The sequence below is a fragment of the Vitis riparia genome, chromosome 7 (assembly GCF_004353265.1).
Source record: "Vitis riparia cultivar Riparia Gloire de Montpellier isolate 1030 chromosome 7, EGFV_Vit.rip_1.0, whole genome shotgun sequence".
NCBI lineage: Eukaryota > Viridiplantae > Streptophyta > Magnoliopsida > Vitales > Vitaceae > Vitis > Vitis riparia.
The window spans coordinates 29,264,373-29,286,100 of NC_048437.1; the positions used below are offsets into that span (position 1 = coordinate 29,264,373).

The 21,728-nt window shown below is 35.1% G+C and overlaps 3 protein-coding genes across 4 annotated transcripts; all 3 read left to right on the top strand.

Annotated features, from left to right (window-relative positions):
• The first annotated feature begins 451 nt into the window (after positions 1–451).
• LOC117918247 lies at positions 452–4,624 on the top strand. Its single transcript, XM_034834753.1, has 4 exons — positions 452–694; positions 1,493–1,676; positions 3,356–3,543; positions 3,780–4,624. Exons 1-4 carry the CDS (start codon positions 452–454, stop codon positions 4,389–4,391), a joined length of 1,227 nt encoding a protein of 408 aa, XP_034690644.1. The 3' UTR covers positions 4,392–4,624.
• A 9,381-nt stretch (positions 4,625–14,005) lies between these two features.
• LOC117918248 (ankyrin repeat-containing protein ITN1-like) lies at positions 14,006–15,845 on the top strand. Its single transcript, XM_034834754.1, has 4 exons — positions 14,006–14,162; positions 14,534–14,871; positions 15,126–15,510; positions 15,622–15,845. Exons 1-4 carry the CDS (start codon positions 14,006–14,008, stop codon positions 15,726–15,728), a joined length of 987 nt encoding a protein of 328 aa, XP_034690645.1. The 3' UTR covers positions 15,729–15,845.
• A 1,258-nt stretch (positions 15,846–17,103) lies between these two features.
• On the top strand, positions 17,104–21,694 carry LOC117917915. 2 transcript variants are annotated; one of them, XM_034834385.1, is made up of 8 exons: positions 17,104–18,017; positions 18,206–18,355; positions 18,525–18,656; positions 19,267–19,326; positions 19,640–19,753; positions 19,848–20,081; positions 20,401–20,747; positions 20,828–20,915. In XM_034834385.1, the coding sequence occupies exons 1-8, from the start codon at positions 17,507–17,509 to the stop codon at positions 20,837–20,839; spliced, it is 1,560 nt and encodes a 519-aa protein (XP_034690276.1). In that variant the 5' UTR covers positions 17,104–17,506; the 3' UTR covers positions 20,840–20,915. The 2 variants fall into 2 exon arrangements, with proteins under 2 accessions (XP_034690276.1, XP_034690275.1); XM_034834384.1 differs by having other exon boundaries at positions 17,106–18,017; positions 20,833–21,694.
• The last annotated feature ends 34 nt before the right edge of the window (positions 21,695–21,728 follow it).

The following is a 21,728-nucleotide window of genomic DNA, read 5'->3' on the forward strand; positions in this document are numbered from 1 at the left end:
GATTGAATGGAGCACAAACACTACATATTTTGTGTGTTCTAAGTTCGACACTTATGATAGTTTGAAGCTCTATTGCATATTTCTTCAAACTCATGTGGCAAGGCGTGTGTGAAGGAAGTATCGGGTGATTGGAGTTCAAACGTGTTTTTTATTAGAATAAATTGGTTAAAAGGTATGAAATAATTCTCATTGTGAATTTGACATTTTCTATGTTTTTGTTTGAAGAATAATCTATTTTTGATATAAATGCTATTAACTATTTTAAGTATTTACAATCAGTATATTTTTTACATAAACCCTTTCATTATCAATCAACATATTTTTTATCATTCAGAATAGAAAAATATGGCACTGGATCACCATGTGGGGGCTGAACGCCGATCCTCCACCCATTATAGGATAAGACCGCCTGTATGTTTTAACATGCCGAGAGAGAGGGAGAGGGAGAGCAATGGCAGCGTTAGAAGTTAGGCCTGCACCGGCGACAGCAACAGATGTTTTTAAGCGAGGAAAGTACACAGCGAAATCCATAACAACTTGTAACGCTCCAAAGACATTGTTTATTGTAACACCAGACACTGAAGGAACATACCCAGTTCTCCTGTTTCTTCATGGCTACAACATCTGCCCCTGTTGCTGTACGAACCTCCTTGAGCATATTTCTTCTCATGGATATATTGTTGTGGCTCCTCGGGTATCTGTCCAACTCCCTCTTCCCTTAATTTTTTTTTAATCAACTAATATTATGCAATGGTTGATGGTTTGTCTAGTTACTCAGCCTATGTTCTTTGTATGGCCGACCGGATATCAACTCTGCAGCGGAAGTCACCAACTGGTTAAGCTCGGGCCTTCAACCTGTGGTCCCATAAAATGTTGTTCCAGACCTAAGCAGGCTCGCTCTTGCAGGCCATAGCAGAGGGGGTTATCTAGCATTTGCTCTTGCACTGGGGAATGCTAACGTATCCATGAATCTCAAGTTCTTAACCCTAATAGGTATAGACCCGGTTGCTGGGGTAACTAAATGTGTCCAAAGTGTTATGTTCTCCATGATCACCCAAGACAGAAACTTGATATATATCAAATATAGAAAACATGCTTTCATTAACAGATTGGGAACAAACCGAGTCCATTGCCTTTGTTGAATAAGGTATGGATCTTCTAAGGCGATAGAGGGAAAACCACCCTTTCTGTATCTCTCTGGTGATGGGAAGCGGGAGAGAACGTTTTAGTCTAATAAAAGATTAAAAGAAAAATATGAACGGACACCAACCTTGTGAATCTCTTATATATGAATTCCCTCTATGCCTTAGGGACCATATCCCTTGGACTGTTGGACCTCACGTGTCTTAGGCCCATCATCTAAGACACGTTTTGGCATTGGGCTCTACACATAAGGTGACCCATACTCAATCAACATAAATCGAAATATGTACGGATAACTAAATCATAAACTCTGGTTAATATGTGTGAGTCCATATTTATTCTAACACAGATCCTAACTGGTGTCCCTCATTCCTCCAATCTGGATATCCCGGTTATGGTAATCGGTACGGGTCTTGGGGGTGAGTCTGCCATCGGCTGTATACCATGTTCTTGTGCTCCTGATAGTCTCAACTACGCGGAGTTTTTCAACGAGTGCAAGGATAATTGCCTTGGCTTTGTTATTCCAGATTATGGTCACATGGACAATAATCTCAATATTTGTTGCTAGTTGTTTTTTCCTTTGTCCTATATCTCAATATTTGTTGCGGTTTGTTTTCTTTGCTCCATAGCTATAGCTAGGGGTGCAATTTCGAAGTGTTAACCCAACCCAATCCGAATCCAACGTGATACCCAATTTGAGCCCAACCTCATGCTCGAATGGATTTGGACAAACATTTTCATTACACGAATTAAAATTGAGTTAAATTTTCTCAATTGGAACTGAATTTGGATTGAGTTTAGGCCAATATTCAAACCGTTCGAGTTTATCTCTAATTTGATTTAATATTTTTATAATATTTATAATTTTATTATCTTATATGATAATATTCATTTTTCTTTTAGATTAAAAAAAAAACCAAATTATACTTATATTATATATTTTTTTATTTTTAATAAAAATATATAAGTTTATTTTTACTATTTTAATATTATATTAAAATTTTATATTATTTATATTTTAAATTTAGGTATAAATATATAATTTTTTTTTTTTTACACCACTATGAATGAATTTTGAATCTTATAACCTAATCAACCCAACCAATTTGAGTCTAATTCGATCAACTCGAGTTTAACTTGACTAATTGAAATTTAAATCAAATTTAGAAAAATGAGTTTGGGTTGGACTTGAATTGAGTATCTCATATCAGAGGTTGGGTTGAATTGAGCTTGGATTTATTGTTTCTTAAATAAGATTGAACTTTATTTAATCATCAACTTTACCAATTCCCCCAAGTTGCATAGCGATATATGGTCATGTCTTCATCTATCACTATGGTGCAGGTAGGCATAAATATTTATATATTCAACAGATCATGTAAATCAAGTCTAAGAAGATTACACCGCCCTTTCTTTGACCAACAAAAGAGAGAGAAGGTCATACCCGTCAAAAGCCCTGATTCCTATTCAAACAATTTGAGTTTAACTGGATATAATATTTTTATAATATTTATAATTTTATTATCTTATACGATAATATTCACTTTTCTTTTAGATTTTAAAGAAAAAAAATACCAAATTATAATTATATTATGTGCTTTTTCCTTTTTAATAAAAAAATATATAAGTTTATTTTACTATTTTATTATTATATTAAAATTTTATAAGATTGGGCTTGCGTTAATAATCAACTTTACCAATTCCCCCAAGTTGCATGGTGATATGGTCATATCTTCATCTATCACTATGGTGTGCAGGTAGGTATAAATATTTATATATTCAACAGATCATGTAAATCAAGTCTAAGAATATGACACTGCCCTTTCTTTGACCAGAAAAAGGGAGAGAAGGTGATAAAATCAAAAGAAAAGAAAGGTGGCCAATCTGTGCCCTGCTTCCCATTCACATATTCCACCATTTTATTAATTGCACCAGACATTTGCTTTTGACTATGTGCATTGCAAAGCTTCTGTTGCATTCACTTTCTTTTTATTTCTCTTATCTTACTTTAAATGAGACAAGGGTGCATTTTGGAAAAGAAAAAGGCCACACAGTCATGATGTTGAAGAAAATAAATTTGAAATATTATGAGTTTAATTAATAGGGGAAAATCAATCAAGTGCATGAATATAAAAAATAATGTACGTCAAGATCTTAGCTAGCTCTAAATCTAAAAAATAATACGAGTTAAAGAACATTGTGTTGTTGGCAGTGGAGTACAGGCAACCCCATGTTTATGAGCTGTTAGTAAAAAGAAAAGTCCTCAAAGACGCCGTGTTTCGGCACGTGGACATAGATGGCAATAGTGCACTACATCTGGCTGCAATGCTTGGAGAGAATAAGCCTTGGCTTATACCTGGTACCGCTTTGCAGATGCAGTGGGAAATAAAGTGGTACGAGGTATGCAATTATCCATTATGATTTCAGTATTAACTTTCCATTTTAAATGGTGTAGGCCATAAGAAATGAAGGGTACGATATATTGGGGTAGGAGGATTAAACCCTAAACCTGCTACTCTCAGGGACACTACTAATTGTGGTTGAAATGCTTGCTATATAGAAAAAAAGAAAACGGATGGAGAAACTTATGAAGAACTCTTCCTTTTCCTTGTTAATTTGAACTTTGAACTATGCAGTTTGTTAAGAGGTCCGTGCCACAACATTTCTTTGTACGCTGCAACCAGAAGGGTGAGACTGCAAAGGATATCTTCACCGAGAAACACATGGATCTTGCCCAAGCTGGTGGTGAATGGCTGTTCAAAACCTCTGAGTCATGCTCCGTGGTGTCAGCCCTCATTGCAACCGTGGCCTTTGCAACGTCTGCCACTATGCCAGGTGGGGTGAAAGAAAATGTTGGAACACCAACGCTAGAAGACGAGCCGGCATTTGACATTTTTGCCATATCTTTTCTTGTTGCGCTTTGTTTCTCAGTCAATGCTGTGATCATGTTTCTTATCATTCTAACCTCTCGACGCCAAGAGAGAGATTTTCGCATCTACTTGCCAAGGAAACTTCTAGTAGGCTTGACATCGCTCTTTGTGTCCATAGCTTCCATGCTAATCTCTTTCTGTGCCGGACATTACTTTGTCCTTATGGATAAACTGCACTACACTACCATTCTTGTATATGCAGTAACCTGCCTTCCAGTAATCTTCTTTGCCGTGGCACAGTTTCCTCTGTACTTCGATCTTATGTGGGCCACTTTTAAGAAGGTGCCACAGCGAAGCTACAAGGTGGCTCCTCTCTAATGTTTTGCCTTACATAGATTTGACTTCGTTGTTTTGGGCTTGTGGATTCCATGTTTTAGCGGGTGGTGTCTTCTTAGTGATGGTGAGAAGAGATTTTATTGATATTAAGTTTATGTACAAGTGTCTTCTTCTATATTAAATGTTATGTGATTAAATGATATGATGGACTATTGAATTTGTGGTTACAATTGAATTGAGCCATTATAAACCTTGCTTACAAAAAGCAAGATGCCCCAGGGAAAAGGAAGATCAGGGATTTATTTATTTATTTATTTTTTTAGGTATGAATATATGTGTTTGGAGTTTTTCCTTATGCTTTTCTTGCGCTTGTTGAGAAAAATCTCTATTAGCACAGATTTAACTTCATTCCTAGATAGATACAGTGCTCCCTTGAGTTGGTTTATTGAAAACCATCATCTTTTTGCATGATTTTATGTAGCCTTATTTCAGCCATCGTGGCTTATTGGTTTTCAATTGTTGAAATGTTTATATGCAACAACACATCTCTTTCATTTTTCAAAATTTTAATTAATCTCAAAATAATTTTTCTCTTATTTTACTCATTATTTATTCTTTTCTTTATTTTAATTTCCTCAAGATGATACTTTCCTTGAGTTTTTGTTGCCAGATAGAGATCCTCTCACTAGATTTTACTTTATTCCACAATTATTCTTTCCTTGAATTCATTGAAAAGAATGTCCTTCTGTGCAAGAGTTTAGCTTTACTTTATTCATCAGTATTATAATTGAATGAGTCATTCACATTTAAAAAGTAATTTGATACGTTTTAAATATCCCATTTTTATTTTTCCAAATTTTCTAAATATGATAGTTAAGAGGATAATGAAACATGGATGTTCTCTTTTTGGGGTCCATAAAATTGTGCTCATCCCGAATCCAGAGCAAGGTATCACTTTCAGTTTATGGTGGCTTGCCACAGTTGGGACAGCTTGCTTGCTCTACATATACAATAATCATCCTTGGTACCTTCAGCAATAGAACAGTAGTAGTTGTTCTAAGAAGAGGAAGAATGGCATTTGTCGTGGACACAGAACAAGGGGCCACTGGACCAAGCTTGATTTCATATGCCATGCAAGGGAAATGGGAAAAAGTTGTAGATATATGCAAGGAAGATCCGTGGGCTCATGATGAGAAGACCACTACATCAGGGGACACGGCATTGCATATATCAGTATCAGATGGCAGAGAAGATGTAGTGGTAAAACTAGTCCAAGTGATGGCCCATCGCAACGTGTATCTGATTAATATAAAAAATGATCGGGGGAACACCCCTCTCCATTTGGCGGCGTCAGTAGGCAACGTTCGCATGTGCAAGTGTTATAAAAAAAATATGGATACAATGGAGAAAAGAAACACTCTCAAACACTCACTTTGATACAATAAAACTCTCAAAGTTACAAAATAAGAACAAGAAGAAGAAGAACACAAGAAAGGCTCAAACAAGTTCTTGGAACTTTGTCCAAAGACTCTATTTCCTCCTACTTCTAGAAATCTTTAGGGAACTAAATGGAAATAGTCTTGGGATTGATCAAGCCTTTTCACTTTTCTGCATAAGATTTCAAAAAGAAGAAAAGTCATATAAAGCACTCTTAGGGTTGAAAAAAGGTTACAAGGATGAGTAAAAACCCATTGTCTTCCTCAATCTCTTCATCTTTGTAACATTCAAAAAATTAAATCATATGTTTAATTCACACATTAAACATGATTTAATCTCAAATGTGTAACTCTCTTACACTTAACCTCTTAAGTTTTATAAAGTTACAAAGATGAGAAGACTCATTGTCTTCCTTAACCTTTCAAGTTTTGTAACATTTCAAAACTTAATCATGTGTTTAATTCACACATTAAAAGTGTAACCCTTCTTACACTTTATTTTCAAAAGTTATTTTTCAAAAGTGTAACTCTTCTTACACTTTATTTTTTAACCAACAATATATATATATATATATATATATATATATATATATATATATATAAATATAACAATCCCCCACTTGGTTAAAAATAAACATCAACCCTTATAAGCGTAACAGTGAAAATGCATAAAATAAAATATCTTTCGATTTGAATTTTACCTTAGTGTAATTGTCACAAAGCTCCGTTGAAATCCCAGGTTGCTTGTAGCATTGAACCAGTTATTCCTTGTAACGAAACCGGTAACAACACACACATTTCCACTAACCACACGAGTGCCCATTATTTTCTTGCTTAGCACTTTTATGGTCATGTGCTCAATCCATTCATGAAATTTCTTGAAAGAAACTCCAACTCTCATGAGAGGCGGCACCACCCCTAAGTTCACATAGGTGAAATTCTTCCAGCATCCTTGTTACCTTTAAGATGCTTGTCACACATAGACTGAATTTCATTAAAAACTTTAAGCTTAACCCTCCAACGGTAACAACCAGCATTAATCATCACAGATGGAACTCACATGTTCTAATGCTGCCACAACCCACTTATCAATGACTTGTTTTTACCTATTGAACTTAAGACTAGTCATTTCTTAGTATTAAGTTAGGTTACCATCATTGGTGAATTTTATTTAAGGAGTTTTAGTCCCATCCCTCTAGATGTTATCCTTACTAAATCTCTTGTAAGAGGTTTAGTAAAAGGATCCGCCAAGTTTCCACTTGACCTCACAAATGAGATTGAGATGATTTCATTTTAAATCAATTGTCTCACATACTCATGTCTAATGCTTATATGTCTAGACTTCCCATTGTACACTCCACTGCACGAGCTAGAGTGGCTTGACTGTCACAATGTATCGACATTGTTGACACATTATTTGCAGTAAAAGGGATGTCCATCATGAGATCCCTAAGCCACTCAGCTTCTTTTCCAGTTGCAGCTAGAGCTATAAACTCTGCCTCCATGGTTGAGTGTGATATACAAGTCTGTTTCTTGGATCCCCAAGAGACAGCCCCACCACCAAGTGTAAACACCCAACCTGTGGTAGATAAATTATCTCCCACACTCGATATCCAACTTTCATCTGAATACCCTTCAAGTATAGCAGGAAACTTTGAATATTGGAGGCTTAGTTCTTTGGTATTTTTTAGGTAACCAAGAACTCTACCAATAGCTTTCCAATGTTCCACGCTTGGATTGCTAATAAACCTACTTAGTTTACTAACTGCAAATGAAATGTCAGCCCTAGTACACTGAGCAGCATACATAAGACTTCCAATTGCACTTGCATACTCAAGTTGAGCCACCGATCTACCATCATTCTTTTCAAGTTTTATACTTGAATCCAATGGAGTATTAGCATCTTTAATCTTGAGATGACTAAATTTGCTAACTACTTTCTCAATATAGTGGGTTTGGTTCAAAGCATAACCCCCGCTATTTCTTTTCACTTTGATACCCAATATAGTATCAACTTCTCCAAGATCTTTCATCTTGAATGTTGAGGATAAAAACCTTTTCGTTTCTATTATTCCTTTAATGTCATCACTCAAGATTAACATGTCATCCACATATAGACACACTATGACCACATAGTCATCACAAGTCTTAGAATATAAGCACTTGTCCACATTGTTGTGTCTAAATCCATCCGAAAGAATAACATGATCAAATTTTTTCGTGCCATCGTTTGGGAGCTTGTTTTAAACCATATAATGATTTGACAACCTTACACACTTTGTTTTCATTCCCCAGTAGAACAAAACCTTCTGGTTGTTCCATGTAGACCTCCTCATTGAGATCCCCATTCAAGAATGTCGTTTTGACATCCATTTGATGAACAAATAGATTATGAATTGATGCCAAAACAAACAATATCCTAATCGATGTTGTTCTAACCACCGGCGCATAGGTATCAAAATAATCAATACCTTCTCTTTGTTTAAACCCCTTAGCTACTAATCTAGCCTTAAAGGTTTGAATCATGCCATCGGTGTGATATTTCCTTCGAAATACCCATTTGCACCCTATTGGTTTAGAACCTGGTGGAAGGTCTACCAATTCCCATGTTTGGTTGGACATAATTGAATCCATTTCATCATTGATAGCCTCTTTCCAAAAAGCAACATCTTTAGAAGCCATAGCTTCTTTGTATGTTTTGGGATCCTCCTTTATTTGAAGTACTATAGGAATTTTTTCTTATAATATCTTCTCTATTTCCTTCTACTAAGTAAAAGAAAATTCTTTGAGAGTTAATCTCATCCGATCCCAACACTTTCTCTTTTCTAGCTCTTTGGATTTTCCGAGGCACAATGGGTTGCTCAACAACCTTTGAAGGTGTCTCCTCTTGAGACTCTCCAACACTAGTAGGTACTTGAGAATTGTTATCACTCAACAAATTCTCAAAGAACTCTACCTCTCTTGATTCAATTATCACATTAGACTCCAAGTCTAATAGCCTATAAGCTTTGCTATTTGAGGCATAGCCTACAAATGCACACTTAATGGCTCTTGGACCCAATTTTGTTTTATTTGGATCCGTTTTCTTGCAATAAGCAAGACACCCCCACACTTTGAAGTAACCTATATTAGGCTTCCTTCCTTTCCATTTGAACCTCTTGATCTCCCTTTGCATTTTCAAAGGTCTTAAAAAGAGATTTGTCATAGGTAACATGAACTGTGGCACAAGTATTATACCACCATCCTTGCACATTTCCTTGGACAATGCACACATCGCTTAGTGTTGCAATGATCTCCTCATCAATTGCATTCACCACAGCCCCTTTTTGGTCCTTTTGGTACCTACTTCCTCGGCTTTGTACTTGTTTTCAAGAGCCTCCCAAATCTCCCTCGCGGAATTGGTGTTGGTGTAGAGATCATATAGCCTATCGGATAAGGCGTTCAAAATATGACCCTACATATGAGCTCATCCTCCTCCCTCTTCTTCCTTGCCGCCACCACTTGAGGTGTGTCATTTTCCTTTGGTTCCGGTAACGGTGCCAAGGTAGAATCAAGGATGTAGAAAATCTTGAGTGCTGTGAGAAGGAATCTCACCTTGTCTTGCCACCTAGTGAAGTTGGAACCATCAAAACGATCCAACCTCACAAGGTCTTGGTTCATAATCTTGATAGTCTCTCCTTCCATTGAAGATAGAATCTTTGATTGTTATAAAAAAAATATGGATACAATGGAGAAAAGAAACACTCTCAAACACTCACTTTGATACAATAAAACTCTCAAAGTTACAAAATAAGAACAAGAAGAAGAAGAACACAAGAAAGGCTCAAACAAGTTCTTGGAACTTTGTCCAAAGACTCTATTTCCTCCCACTTCTAGAAATCTTTAGGGAACTAAATGGAAATAGTCTTGGGATTGATCAAGCCTTTTCACTTTTCTGCATAAGATTTCAAAAAGAAGAAAAGTCATATAAAGCACTCTTAGGGTTGAAAAAAGGTTACAAGGATGAGTAAAAACCCATTGTCTTCCTCAATCTCTTCATCTTTGTAACATTCAAAAAATTAAATCATATGTTTAATTCACACATTAAACATGATTTAATCTCAAATGTGTAACTCTCTTACACTTAACCTCTTAAGTTTTATAAAGTTACAAAGATGAGAAGACTCATTGTCTTCCTTAACCTTTCAAGTTTTGTAACATTTCAAAACTTAATCATGTGTTTAATTCACACATTAAAAGTGTAACCCTTCTTACACTTTATTTTCAAAAGTTATTTTTCAAAAGTGTAACTCTTCTTACACTTTATTTTTAACCAACAATATATATATATATATATATATATAAATATAACAACAAGTGCATAGCTGCTGAGTATCCAGAACTGGTGGGTGTTCGCAACAATGAAAATGAGACCCCTCTCTTCTTAGTAGCTCTCCATGGCATGAAAGACGCTTTCCTTTGCCTCTCTAACATATGTAGTAGTACTACTAACAACAAAGTGTATGAGTACCCTCGGAGGAGTGATGGAGAAAATAGTCTTCACTGTGCCATCACCGGAGAATACTTCGGTGAGCAATGCTTTCAGGCCCCATTTATTGTTTTCTATTTATTCATCTGAACATCTATAGGAATAGATAATTTATTTTCTTCATGCCTTATAACTTAGGGTAACATATTTTCATTTGTGTTCTATACATTTGTTATAATGTTATCATCTCAACAGAATTGACCAATTGATATATATATATATATATATATATATATATATATAAAGGCTCATGCTTTTATTTATATAACATTTTCAATGTTGTGCATGATAGTTTTGGCATTTACAATTATTCATGAGTATCCTGACCTCGTCAATTATGTCGATGAGAGAGGAATCTCCCCTCTCCACCTCCTTGCTTCTAAGGCTACTTTATTCAGAAGCGGAACTCGACTGAATTGGTTCGACAAAATCATTTATCTTTGTAAGTATCCTTCCACTAACTAAAGGATTTCCAATAAACTTGTAAAGTTGTGACATAGGAGTCGCTGAATTGGAACCTAGGGCTGCCCACAGGTTTTGATATCTAATTTTCAGGGCCAGTGACGACAGCCAGCCGATCAATGCCTAATGCAGATCTACTTCATGCTCTATGTTTGATATTTGTTGTTTAAAGTCATCTACCCCATTATCCTAAGTCATTATGTACCTGTAATTTATATAATAATCTAAACTATATTATAATAACAGTTTTTATTCACAAATCTAGCCTAGGGTGTGTGTGAGAGAAGCACATCCATAAATCACTTGCCTTGAAGCGATTGAGAATCCCATATCTATTTTTCAATGAAGGTTTTTGTAGGATAATTTTGGGGCAATCATGTATTAGTTTACTATGTGAAAATGTTTCATTGCAATGTTATTTTGCAAGGTGTGCCTGTCAAAAAGCTCCTTCCACAGAAATATGAAGCTGACGAGAACCCTAACCATACAGAGAATTTCTATATATTAACCAACTTATGGAACATGATCAAAGCATCAGGTGGGTTAAGTGATTCCCTTATTAATTCATCATTTTAGTTATGCATATGAGACTTTGCCCATATAGTTACTCATGAATTTGCATTGGGCTAATAAGTAAATCCAGAACCTTCTTGAATTCAGCTCAAGAGCAAATTAGGATGAAAAGTTCAATTCTAGACAATCTGGTTAAACTTTAATTGATTGAGCACTTTTTTTTAGAACCATTAATTTATTGAGTACAAATTAAATCATTAATTTATTGAGCTTGAGATATATCTTCCAATAAATTTCTTGCTTGTATCACCTAATCGACCAAGTTTAATTAGTCCATAAATGTTTTCTTTTGAGAACCTTTATTTACTTATTTATTTTTGGGTTCTCAATTTGTGTGCTACGTATATCCCAAATGAACACTAGTGTAAGAGTCTTGCTCTGAAAATAAACTAGAGAATACTCCAAACCTCTTTTTAATTTATAGGTAAACAATCAAATAACGCTCGAAGACAAGAGCAGCCTCATCCAAATTATTATGGCATTTGCTATCTTGTAGTGAGCAGTCTAATATATGACATTTTCTTTTACATAAAAAATAGGAAGTTAGTTTAAGACTTCTTACAAATAAGCCTATGGAAGGAAATAACACCTCTTACTAATTGGTTGTTAAATTGTTTATTATATACTCTTCAGGTTGTACAAAAAGGCATAGGTCATTCTATTAACAACGTCACTACTGCTCTTGATGAAGGACACCCACAAACAATTCAAAATATATCATCAAAAGAATTTGGAGGTAACATGTTGTGGTTATTGTAAGTTTTATGAATCAATTCCATGTTTAGAGATCATTTCATGCAAGTTCCATATTTAGATAATAGATATCCTCATATTATTAAATGTTGATATACTAATACAATAAGAAGAACATAGATATTTTAACACAATTTTATAATTTTACATAAATATGTTAATTTACAATTTTATAATTTTTCGGACTTCTAGTTTTTTTTTTTGTTTTTTTTTTTCTTTCCTTAGTTTCTTCTCATGCAAAACATCTAATGTCTTGTACAACTTATAAGAAGAATGAGAAGATGTTAATGGTTGAAGTTTCATAAATAAGATAAAAATCATACCAAAATAGTCAATGAGATAAAAACTTTTTTTTTTTTTTTTTTTTTTTTTTTCTGTTTTTAAAAAAAAATAGAATAAGAGTTCTAAAATATTTAGAAATTTGGTGTAATAAAATTATTGGAGTTTGTTGAGTTCTTTTGATATTTTGAAATTTATTGCAATGGAAGAAAGATATTTTGGAAATTTAAAAATTGGCATATACACATTTCATTTACAAAGTTGCTTTTTAACTATTTGTTAATACTAATAAATATGTAACCCTCTCAATTATTTTGCAGATTGAGCATCTAGAAAGTGAGTTACAACCATCCTTTTGCACTTGGAAGAAAAATGATGTAAAACTAGATGTAGTGAAGGTTATGAACAATTCAAAGTTGAAGAAGAAGTTGTAAAATTGTTGGTTTTAGTTGTTGATTATGTATGATGTTTATGGATAAATTGTAATAGTGAAAAAGGAAGACCATATTTGATACTTTTTGTCAATGGAGATTCTTAAATTAAGTTTTCATTATTAATTTAATTGTTGATAGAAAATTATAAAACAGGGCATAATTAGGACATTTTAATTTCTCGGCTATTAAAATTTTATATGAGATAAGATGACGCTTTTTTAAAGCGTCATGCTTTACTTGAATAAACAGAAGATGACACTTCTCAAAAGCGTCAAGGTTGATGTTAAAAAAACATGGCATTTTTTTTTAGTGTCAAGGTATAACATGCTATATGATGACACTTATTATGAGTGTCAATGTTGCTCCTACAAATAAAAAAGCTATAAGATGACACTTATATTGAGTGTCAATGTTGCTTCTACTTATACAATGACACTTTATTAAGTGTCAACGTTGCTCCTACAAATAAAAAGTTATAAGATGACACTTATATTGAGTGTCAATGTTGCTTCTACCTATACAATGACGCTTCATTGAGTGTCAATATTGACATGAATGAAATTATTAACATATGATGACACTTATAAAGCGTCAATGTTTCAAATAATGACACTTACTATGAGCGTCATGGTTGACGTGCAAAGAAGATGATGCTTCTAAAAAGTGTCAACGTATGCGATTTAAAAAGATGACAGTCTAATACATGACACTTTTAGAAAGCGTCATCTTATATCTATCTTGACACTTAAAAAGCGTCATCTTTTGACATTTTCCTTGTAGTGAGCTGCAAGAGCGGCCTCATCCAAATTATTATGGCATTTGCTATGAGAACTTCATCAAGCTTGTAGCTAAAGTATGGGCATTGCCGGCTGTTATAGTTGGTATGATCACCATATATATATATATATATATATACACACTAGAATGATATACACATATTCTGTTCATATCCAAAGTGCTAATATTGGTTCAATGTATGTTGTGTTTTATTGTGGTGGACAGGGTCAAGACATATAAATAAGATAAAAGAGAAGAAAGAAAAGCACACATGGTCTGTTCAAATCATGGATGAAATGCTTAAATATGTTGAACCTTTCGAATATGATAGTGGAAGTATTCCCCAGCTCTCACAACCGAGATCTGGAGAGACAGTACCTTATGATCAAATTGACCCAACATCACATTAATTGGATGGTACCAGGAAAACGTTATAAAAAAGTTTTTGATCAGGAAACATCACTCTTGGCATATTATGGAGAAGCAAACCCTGATGATAGTGAGTCTGAGGAAGAGCCAAGGCCGAAGGCTTCTGCACATCATTCTTCAGAAATTAAACAGAAGGAAGAAGGTGATTTTCTCACATTGCCTACTATGAAAGTCCAAATTATAACTTAATAAAGCCAAATGTATATGCAGTTAGCAGCATATGTACTATCTATATAAGGTATATAATTATGAAAGATACGGCTTAACTTCCCTTGCTTAAATCACCTACTGCCCCTGCAATTGGTGGATTGAACTGAAAAACCTATTATCATATATTTAGCAAGTTACTAATGCACAGACGTCCAAAAAAAGAAAATACTAACTTTTACTTTCAGTATCACTGATGAAGAGGAAGATATATTTGAAGTAGAAAAACAAAGATACTTATTGTAACAGCAGAACATTGGCCACTTTGGCTCAAGAATTGAACCTTGAGATATTGAATCTTGTCAGCATTGAAGAGAACTTGGGGGATGGGAAAAAGGAAGTCACCAGTATTAATTGCAGCAGAGAATGGCATCATAGAAATGGTGGAGAAGATCCTGAAACTTTTTCCAGCAGCCGTTCGCCATGTAGATTCAGACCAGAAGAATATAGTGCTGTTGGCAGTGAAGAATAGACAAATCAGTGTTTATGAGCTATTACTCAATCGGAAACCTCTGGAAGAAAGTGCATTTCGTATGGTTGATAGTGAGGGGAACAGTGCATTACATCTTGCAGCAACTTTAGGAGATTATAGGCCATATCCCTTTGCAGCTTTGCAAATGCAATGGGAGATCAAATGGTATAAGGTATGCCACCCAGACTTATTTATTTATTTTTGGTTGTTTTTTTTTTTTTTTTTTCAGAAGATGATGTATCAACAATTGAATTAGTTCTCCTCATGGAAAATTCTTTCTCGACCGTACAAAATCATGAACATCTCTATATGGGGTTGTTAATTTTCTATGAATTAGCATTATTCTTTGGAAAGCATATCGTAAAGTTTTAACTCGGTAAGCAGACTATTATACACTAACCCTAATGCATGGGTTTAATGGTGCAGTACGTAAAGAATTCCGTACCAAGACATTTCTTCATTCGCTACAACAACAAGAACCAGGTCCCAAAGGAGATCTTCACAGAATCACACAAAGAACTTGTAAGAGAAGGCGGCAAATGGCTAAACAACACTTCAAATTCATGTTCAGTAGTAGCAACACTTGTTACAACCGTAGCCTTTGCCACCACAGCCACTATACCAGGAGGCTTCAAGGAAAATAGCAGCGAACCTACCCTTCAACATCATCCGGGATTTCTGGTCTATGCAATTTCATCCCTCATTGCTCTATCCTTTTCAGTCACCTCTGTGGTCACTTTTCTGGCAATTCTAACATCTAGATACCAAGTGAAAGATTTTGGTAGAGGGTTGCCACGAAAGCTATTGCTAGGTTTAACATCTCTCTTTATATCCATAGGAGCTATGTTGGTTTGCTTCTGTGCAGGGCACTTTTTCCTACTAAAAAATGTACTGAAACAAACTGCATTCCCCGTGTATGCAGTGGCGTGCCTCCCAGTAACATTTTTTGCGGTGGCACAGTTTCCCTTCTACTTTGATCTCATATGGGCCATCTTTAAGAAAGTGCCACAGCGTACTATCTATGGTTAGTGATTAAAATGTAAATAATTGCAGTTGTTTTTCTCCCCTCCTTTTGGGGCTTGTGTTAATTGGTTATCTTGCTTATAAACTCTCTAGCCTTGATCTCATGCCTTTGTCTTGTTAGTAAAACAATTATTCATTGCAAAAATTCTGATAGATTTTATTGATCTATCAATTCCATTAGGTATTCAATAATACCACTACGACAAATGGTGGCTTAGGAATAAGCCCTGATGGGTGTGTCTTAAGTCCCTGTTGAAGCCCAGGAAAGGGTGGTGTGTTGTGGAATGGTTAAGTCTTATTGCAAACATTCGGATGATCAAGGCTAAGACCATGAAGTCTTAAATAATCATACAACATTTACAACCCTGAACTAGCTAGTAATGCAAGAATTGCATGTGTCAATGTAGGCTTAATACATTAACTTACTAGTTAACAGTATATGCTCCTATTTTTATTTTTTGTCCACATCCAAAAACAGTATGAGCTCAAAATATGCAAAACGGCATCATGCACACAATTCCGATATACTTTGATCATCTTATATCAATTTAGTTTGGGTGATTATTTTGTTTAAATCATGGTGATGGAGTCTGGTTTTGAATAATGAATTTCTATTTAAATTTTTTCTTTTGAGCACATGAACATATATATATATATATATATATATATAAATGGTCAGACATAATCTCTTTTGCTTCTCTCACTCCTTTTCCTTGCAGAGAAACCATTTATTACATGGCACTTTAAATATGCTTGCTTTTGCTGTGCAAGACCAAATTTATTGTGAAGCACAAGACTTTTCTTTCTTTTTCTCTTCTTTTTCTTTTCTCACACAACATAGCATCAAATTAACCTTAGTTTTTTTTTCTTTTCTTGTTACTAAAAAACAAAAAAAAATGATAAAAAATAATATTAATCAAATTAAATCCTTGAGTTCAAATATTTATCAGATTTCTGATATTATTAGAAGAACCGAAGAAATAACTGGTGTTATATAAGTTCACACTCGCAAATAAAAGGAAAATCAGTTGCTTTCAACATGCAAGCAAGGCCATTTTATTTTGGGGAAAAAAAATTATCTTCTCAAATTTGTTGATAATACAAATAATATTAAGTCAGGTACTTCAAATTTTCATATGGATTTCTTATGAAGAAAATGAACTAACTAGAATTTTGTTGTAGCACAAACATAAAAACAGGTTGTTCAAAGAGGACTGAAAATCATGCTTACTGAGAGGTAGGTGTGTTTCAGAGTCTTCGACAATATGTCATATTCTTTTTTTTGCTTTGCTTGTGCATTTGCCTTTTACTTTTGTCTTTTTTCTTCTGCTTGTAACATGACAAACTGATCTCCCTTTTGACTCCAGAAAATTAATCAAATAAAATCAGTTAAAATAAGTGACTTTCTCATAAGGGTGATATTAAAGCCCTTTTACAATATTTAGCATAGAATAGTTTGCCCACAAGTATAGAATTAAGAAAAATCTAGAGGAGAATTCATTAAATAATTCTCTAACACGAAAGAAAGAATTCAAATGTTAACTACTTTGTAATGCAAGTAACACAAAAGTTGACTAGAGGCATCCAACATTGACATGAGTTCTAATGCTTTCTTATTGTGTGTATCTTCTCTGGGGTACATGCTTGTTCTTATCCCAAATCTGGAGCAAGGTATGGAGCTTTATTAGGCCATACGCTTAAACCTCTCAGAGAATCGTCTGGTTCCCCATATATATCTAACCATCCCAATAGGAGTACTATCTAGTAGTTGTTCCAAGAGCACTATGGAATTTACAATTGAGGATGCAGATCTGCATACCATTAAGAAAAACTTGTTCAATTATGCCATGCAAGGCAAATGGAATGAAGTTGTCAACATATGCAGGCAACAGCCAAGGGCTCACAAGGCTGAGATCGTTGTATCTGGAGACACTGCATTGCATGTTGCGGTCTCAGAAGGCAAAGAAAGTATAGTTGAGGAACTAGTTGAGTTGATCAGAGAAACAGATCTGGATGCTCTGGAGATGAGAAATGAGCAAGGGAACACCCCTCTCCATTTAGCTGCATCAATGGGAAATGTTCCCATATGCAAGTGTTTGGCTGGTAAGCATCCGAAACTGGTTGGTGTCCGCAACCATGAAAATGAAACGCCCCTCTTCTCAGCTGTCCTTCATGGTAGGAAAGATGCTTTCTTCTGCCTTCACAAAATATGTGACAGGACCAAACAGTATGAGTATGGTCGAAGGGCGGATGGCAAAACTATTCTTCACTGTGCCATCTTTGGAGAATTCTTAGGTAAGCTTTTTTCAGGAAGTTTTGGTCTGCATTAGAGGGATGCATTCACATATGCATGTGCACATGTTCATTAGCACATAATAAATGGCTAATTTCATTAAAATCATTGCTTCAGCTACTATGTCTTATATTTTTACTTGCTCCATGATTTATATGCATTTTGATTCTTTTGTGGTCGTTCTTGACAGATTTAGCATTCCAAATAATATATCTGTATGAAGATTTTGTTAGTTCTGTTGATGAGGAAGGGTTTACTCCACTGCATCTCCTGGCTGGTAAGCCCAGTGCATTCAAAAGTGGTACTCACCTCAGCTGGATCAGCAATATCATTTATCAATGTAAGACATCCCAAGTTAAGATAATGAGGGCTGAATGGTGGCTGGTCAGAATCTGTTTTAATCCAAACGGAGGATTCTGCTGCCACAAATTAAGAATGGTGCTAATCTTGCATTTGTATTAACTTTAATGTGCTGAAACGTTTAGTCACATTGTTATTTAATTTGAAAGGTCTAATTGTCGAGAAGCTGGAGAAAAATGAGGGCTACAATCATTTCAACAGAACTTCTGATGACAAGAAACCCTGGTATCCAGACAACTATGGAACTTGTATGAGTTTCTGGAAGATAATTAAAGTACCAGGTATGTGATATGTTGAAGGAGACTCAAATATTCAATTAGCTTCAAGTTACTGCACAAGTCAAGAAGATGTATGGCTAAGTGGTCCAAAATATTTATCAGATCAAACTATAGAGTAAAATATAGTAGACTTCTTTGTGATAAATGGTTCCCAAGTGGGCGTCTATATACATATTTATACGAGGAACATATTCATCATCCTTAATAGGTTTCCTTGATAAAGAAAAGCTGTTTTACTTCATTATCTCAAAATTTTCTCTATAGGTCTGCTCTCTGAAATTGCATCGGATTTTTGTAATCTGAGTTCTATGATACTTGTCCATGGTAAAAATGTTTGGATCATACTGAATATCACATATATATTTGCTTGTTTCTAACCCCAAACCTTGGGCTTCTTTTACTTCATCAAAAGGGAAATCTATGAGAAATGCATCCACCCCCATCACTGCCTGAGAAGTAAGCAATTAGTGCTTCTCGTTACATTTAGGTGCCTTAATTGTGTGAAAGAAAATTAATCTACTGATAGGCATTTCAGATTTTAAATCCCAACTTTTACAGCATTTCTTGCACTTATGCCTGATCATGAATACTGTATGACCAAACTACTCCACAGTTTCAATGGGTCGGGGAAAAAGCGATGACTCAATGGATGCAGAAAATCCTAAAGAAAAAGGTGAGTGTTGAATCAACTTTTTTTTATTGCTATTTTTTTTTTATGCTTTAAAGTAACTTCAAGGAAAACTGGTTTCTCTCCACATATTTGTTTTACCAGATCAGTAAAAGCTAGAATCCAAGCCATAACTGGAAATACTGCTGTCAAGGTTTTCCCAAAAAAATGAATTGCTGAGCCTTATATAATTCAATTAGCTAGGTTCTGCTTAGATCACTCAAAGAAATGAAGTTTAATCCTTTTTTAAATAGTTTTCATTCTTCATATAATATATTTGAAATATACTGTCTGCAATCACTAAACATATTTTTCATAGGTCACCAATCAAGAAATGGAGCTCAACAACATCGACTGTTGCCGCCAAATTATGACATTATCTTTGAGTTCATCAAGCTTGCATATAAGGCAATGCTGGTTTTCTTAGGATTGGGTATTATGCCATAAAACCATCTCAATTTTCCTTTCTCTTTATATCCAAACAGTACTGGTTCAAATGCTTATTTTGTTTTCTGTATGCTTGTCAGGAACAAGAAATATAGAGAAAATAAAAGAGAAGAAAGAGAAACACACATGGTCGTGTCAGATCATGGATGAACTACTTCAACGTGCTTCAATGTACGAGTACGATAGGACTGGAAAGAAACCCCTGGCACCACAATACTATAGAGATGAGGAGGCAAGGCCTGAAAATGTATTCCTTTCAGATACTAAACAAAACGAGAATACAGAAGGAATGAAACAAAATGAGAATAAAAAAGGTAGTATTTCCTATCTCCTATGCTGTTTAATTTTACGACATAATACTGCCACCACTAGCACAAACTGCTTAATTTGTGCAGAAGTTCAACCAGAAAGAATTACTTTGAACAAAAAAGATTCTAGGCCGGCTTTAAAAGCTCAGTGCAGAAAAAGAAAAAGAAAAAGGAAAAAGGAAAAACCCCGTATTGCTTTAAGAATTTAACATGGTAATATTTTGATCAGTAGATATAGTGAATGATATGTAATTAAACATTTAACTCAATCCTAGGCCTTAGAGTTTATCTCTTGTAACCTGAATCACGTCTGTGCTCTTGGCAGATGAGAAGAAGAAAACTAGGAAGCTGGCAAAAATGGATACTCCAATATTGATTGCAGCAAAGAATGGTGTGAAGGAAATGGTCGAGAAAATCCTTGAACTATTTCCAGTAGCCATTCATGACAGGGACTCAGAAAGAAAGAATGCAGTGCTTTTAGCAGTGGAGAATAGACAACCTGAAGTATTTGAGGTTTTAGTTAAGAGGAATTTTATGAGAGACACTGTGTTCAGTGCAGTGGATAATGAGGGGAATAGTGCATTGCATCTTGCTGCAATGTTAAGAGACACCCTACCTTGGCATATACCTGGCCATGCATTGCAAATGCAGTGGGAGATCAAGTGGTATAAGGTCTGCCGGACTAATTTCTTTTCATTTTTCCCTTTTGATTCTGTGTTTTTGCATGCAATGGTAACTGGAACTCTGTTTAGTGCAGTATGTGAAGAAGTCTATGCCGCATCATTTCTTCAGTCACTTCAACAATCACAATATGACTCCAAAGGAGATCTTTACAGAAAATCATGGTGAGCTTGTGCGCAAAGGAGGAAAATGGCTAAATAACACCTCCAGTTCGTGCTCTGTTGTTGCAGCCCTTATTGCAACGGTGGCCTTTTCTTCAACAGCCAGTATACCAGGCAGTTTTAATGATAAAAACGGCCTACCGATCCTTGAACACGCTACAGAATTTACCATCTTTGCAATTGCATCACTTATTGCTCTTTGCTTTTCGGTGACTTCCCTCATCATGTTTCTGGCCATTCTCACCTCCAGGCATCAAGAAAAAGATTTTCACAAACAACTGCCTAAGAAGCTTGCTTGGGGTCTAACAGCTCTCTTCATATCCATAGGGTCCATGTTGATTTCTTTTTGTGCAGCACACTATCTTGTCCTTAAGGACAAATTGCAACATGTTGCAGGTCCAGTATATGCAGTGGCCTGCCTGCCAATTGCATTCTTTGCTGTGGCTCAGTTTCCCTTATATCTTGATCTTCTACGAGCTACTTCTAGGAAGGTGCCACAGAGAAGCTACAAGGTGGATCTCTAGGGTTTCATGTTTACCATCTTTGTTTGAGCTACAGTGATGATGAAATAATGTGGTTACTGATCTATAGAAGGGAATGTATATATCAGTGCTTTAATATCAAGAACATAATATCATTCCATGTACCACAGGGAATTCCCTTAGTTAATTACCATAGGAACGCAATATTGCTTGTGGGAGAAACATGTTTTCATTGTCCACAGGAATTGCTTTTGATTACTTTTTAATTACAATCAGCATTTCTCTCATAGGAAAAGGAAACCTTCTTTCCTTTTTGTGCAGAAAAAAAT

Excerpts from the sequence above, each read along its gene's own strand:
- LOC117918248 (XM_034834754.1), top strand. The coding sequence starts at position 14,006 with ATGGTACCAGGAAAACGTTATAAAAAAGTTTTTGATCAGGAAACATCA. Across the intron at positions 14,163-14,533 it reads AATTAAACAGAAGGAAGAAG|CATTGAAGAGAACTTGGGGG; the intron begins GTGATTTTCTCA and ends GAATCTTGTCAG. Across the intron at positions 15,511-15,621 it reads GCCACGAAAGCTATTGCTAG|TGGCGTGCCTCCCAGTAACA; the intron begins GTTTAACATCTC and ends CCGTGTATGCAG.
- LOC117918247 (XM_034834753.1), top strand. The coding sequence starts at position 452 with ATGGCAGCGTTAGAAGTTAGGCCTGCACCGGCGACAGCAACAGATGTT. Across the intron at positions 695-1,492 it reads ATATTGTTGTGGCTCCTCGG|ATCCTAACTGGTGTCCCTCA; the intron begins GTATCTGTCCAA and ends ATTCTAACACAG. Across the intron at positions 1,677-3,355 it reads CTTTGTTATTCCAGATTATG|TGGAGTACAGGCAACCCCAT; the intron begins GTCACATGGACA and ends TGTTGTTGGCAG.
- LOC117917915 (XM_034834384.1), top strand. The coding sequence starts at position 17,507 with ATGGAATTTACAATTGAGGATGCAGATCTGCATACCATTAAGAAAAAC. Across the intron at positions 18,657-19,266 it reads GAAGATAATTAAAGTACCAG|TTTCAATGGGTCGGGGAAAA; the intron begins GTATGTGATATG and ends ACTACTCCACAG. Across the intron at positions 20,748-20,832 it reads GGGAGATCAAGTGGTATAAG|TATGTGAAGAAGTCTATGCC; the intron begins GTCTGCCGGACT and ends TGTTTAGTGCAG.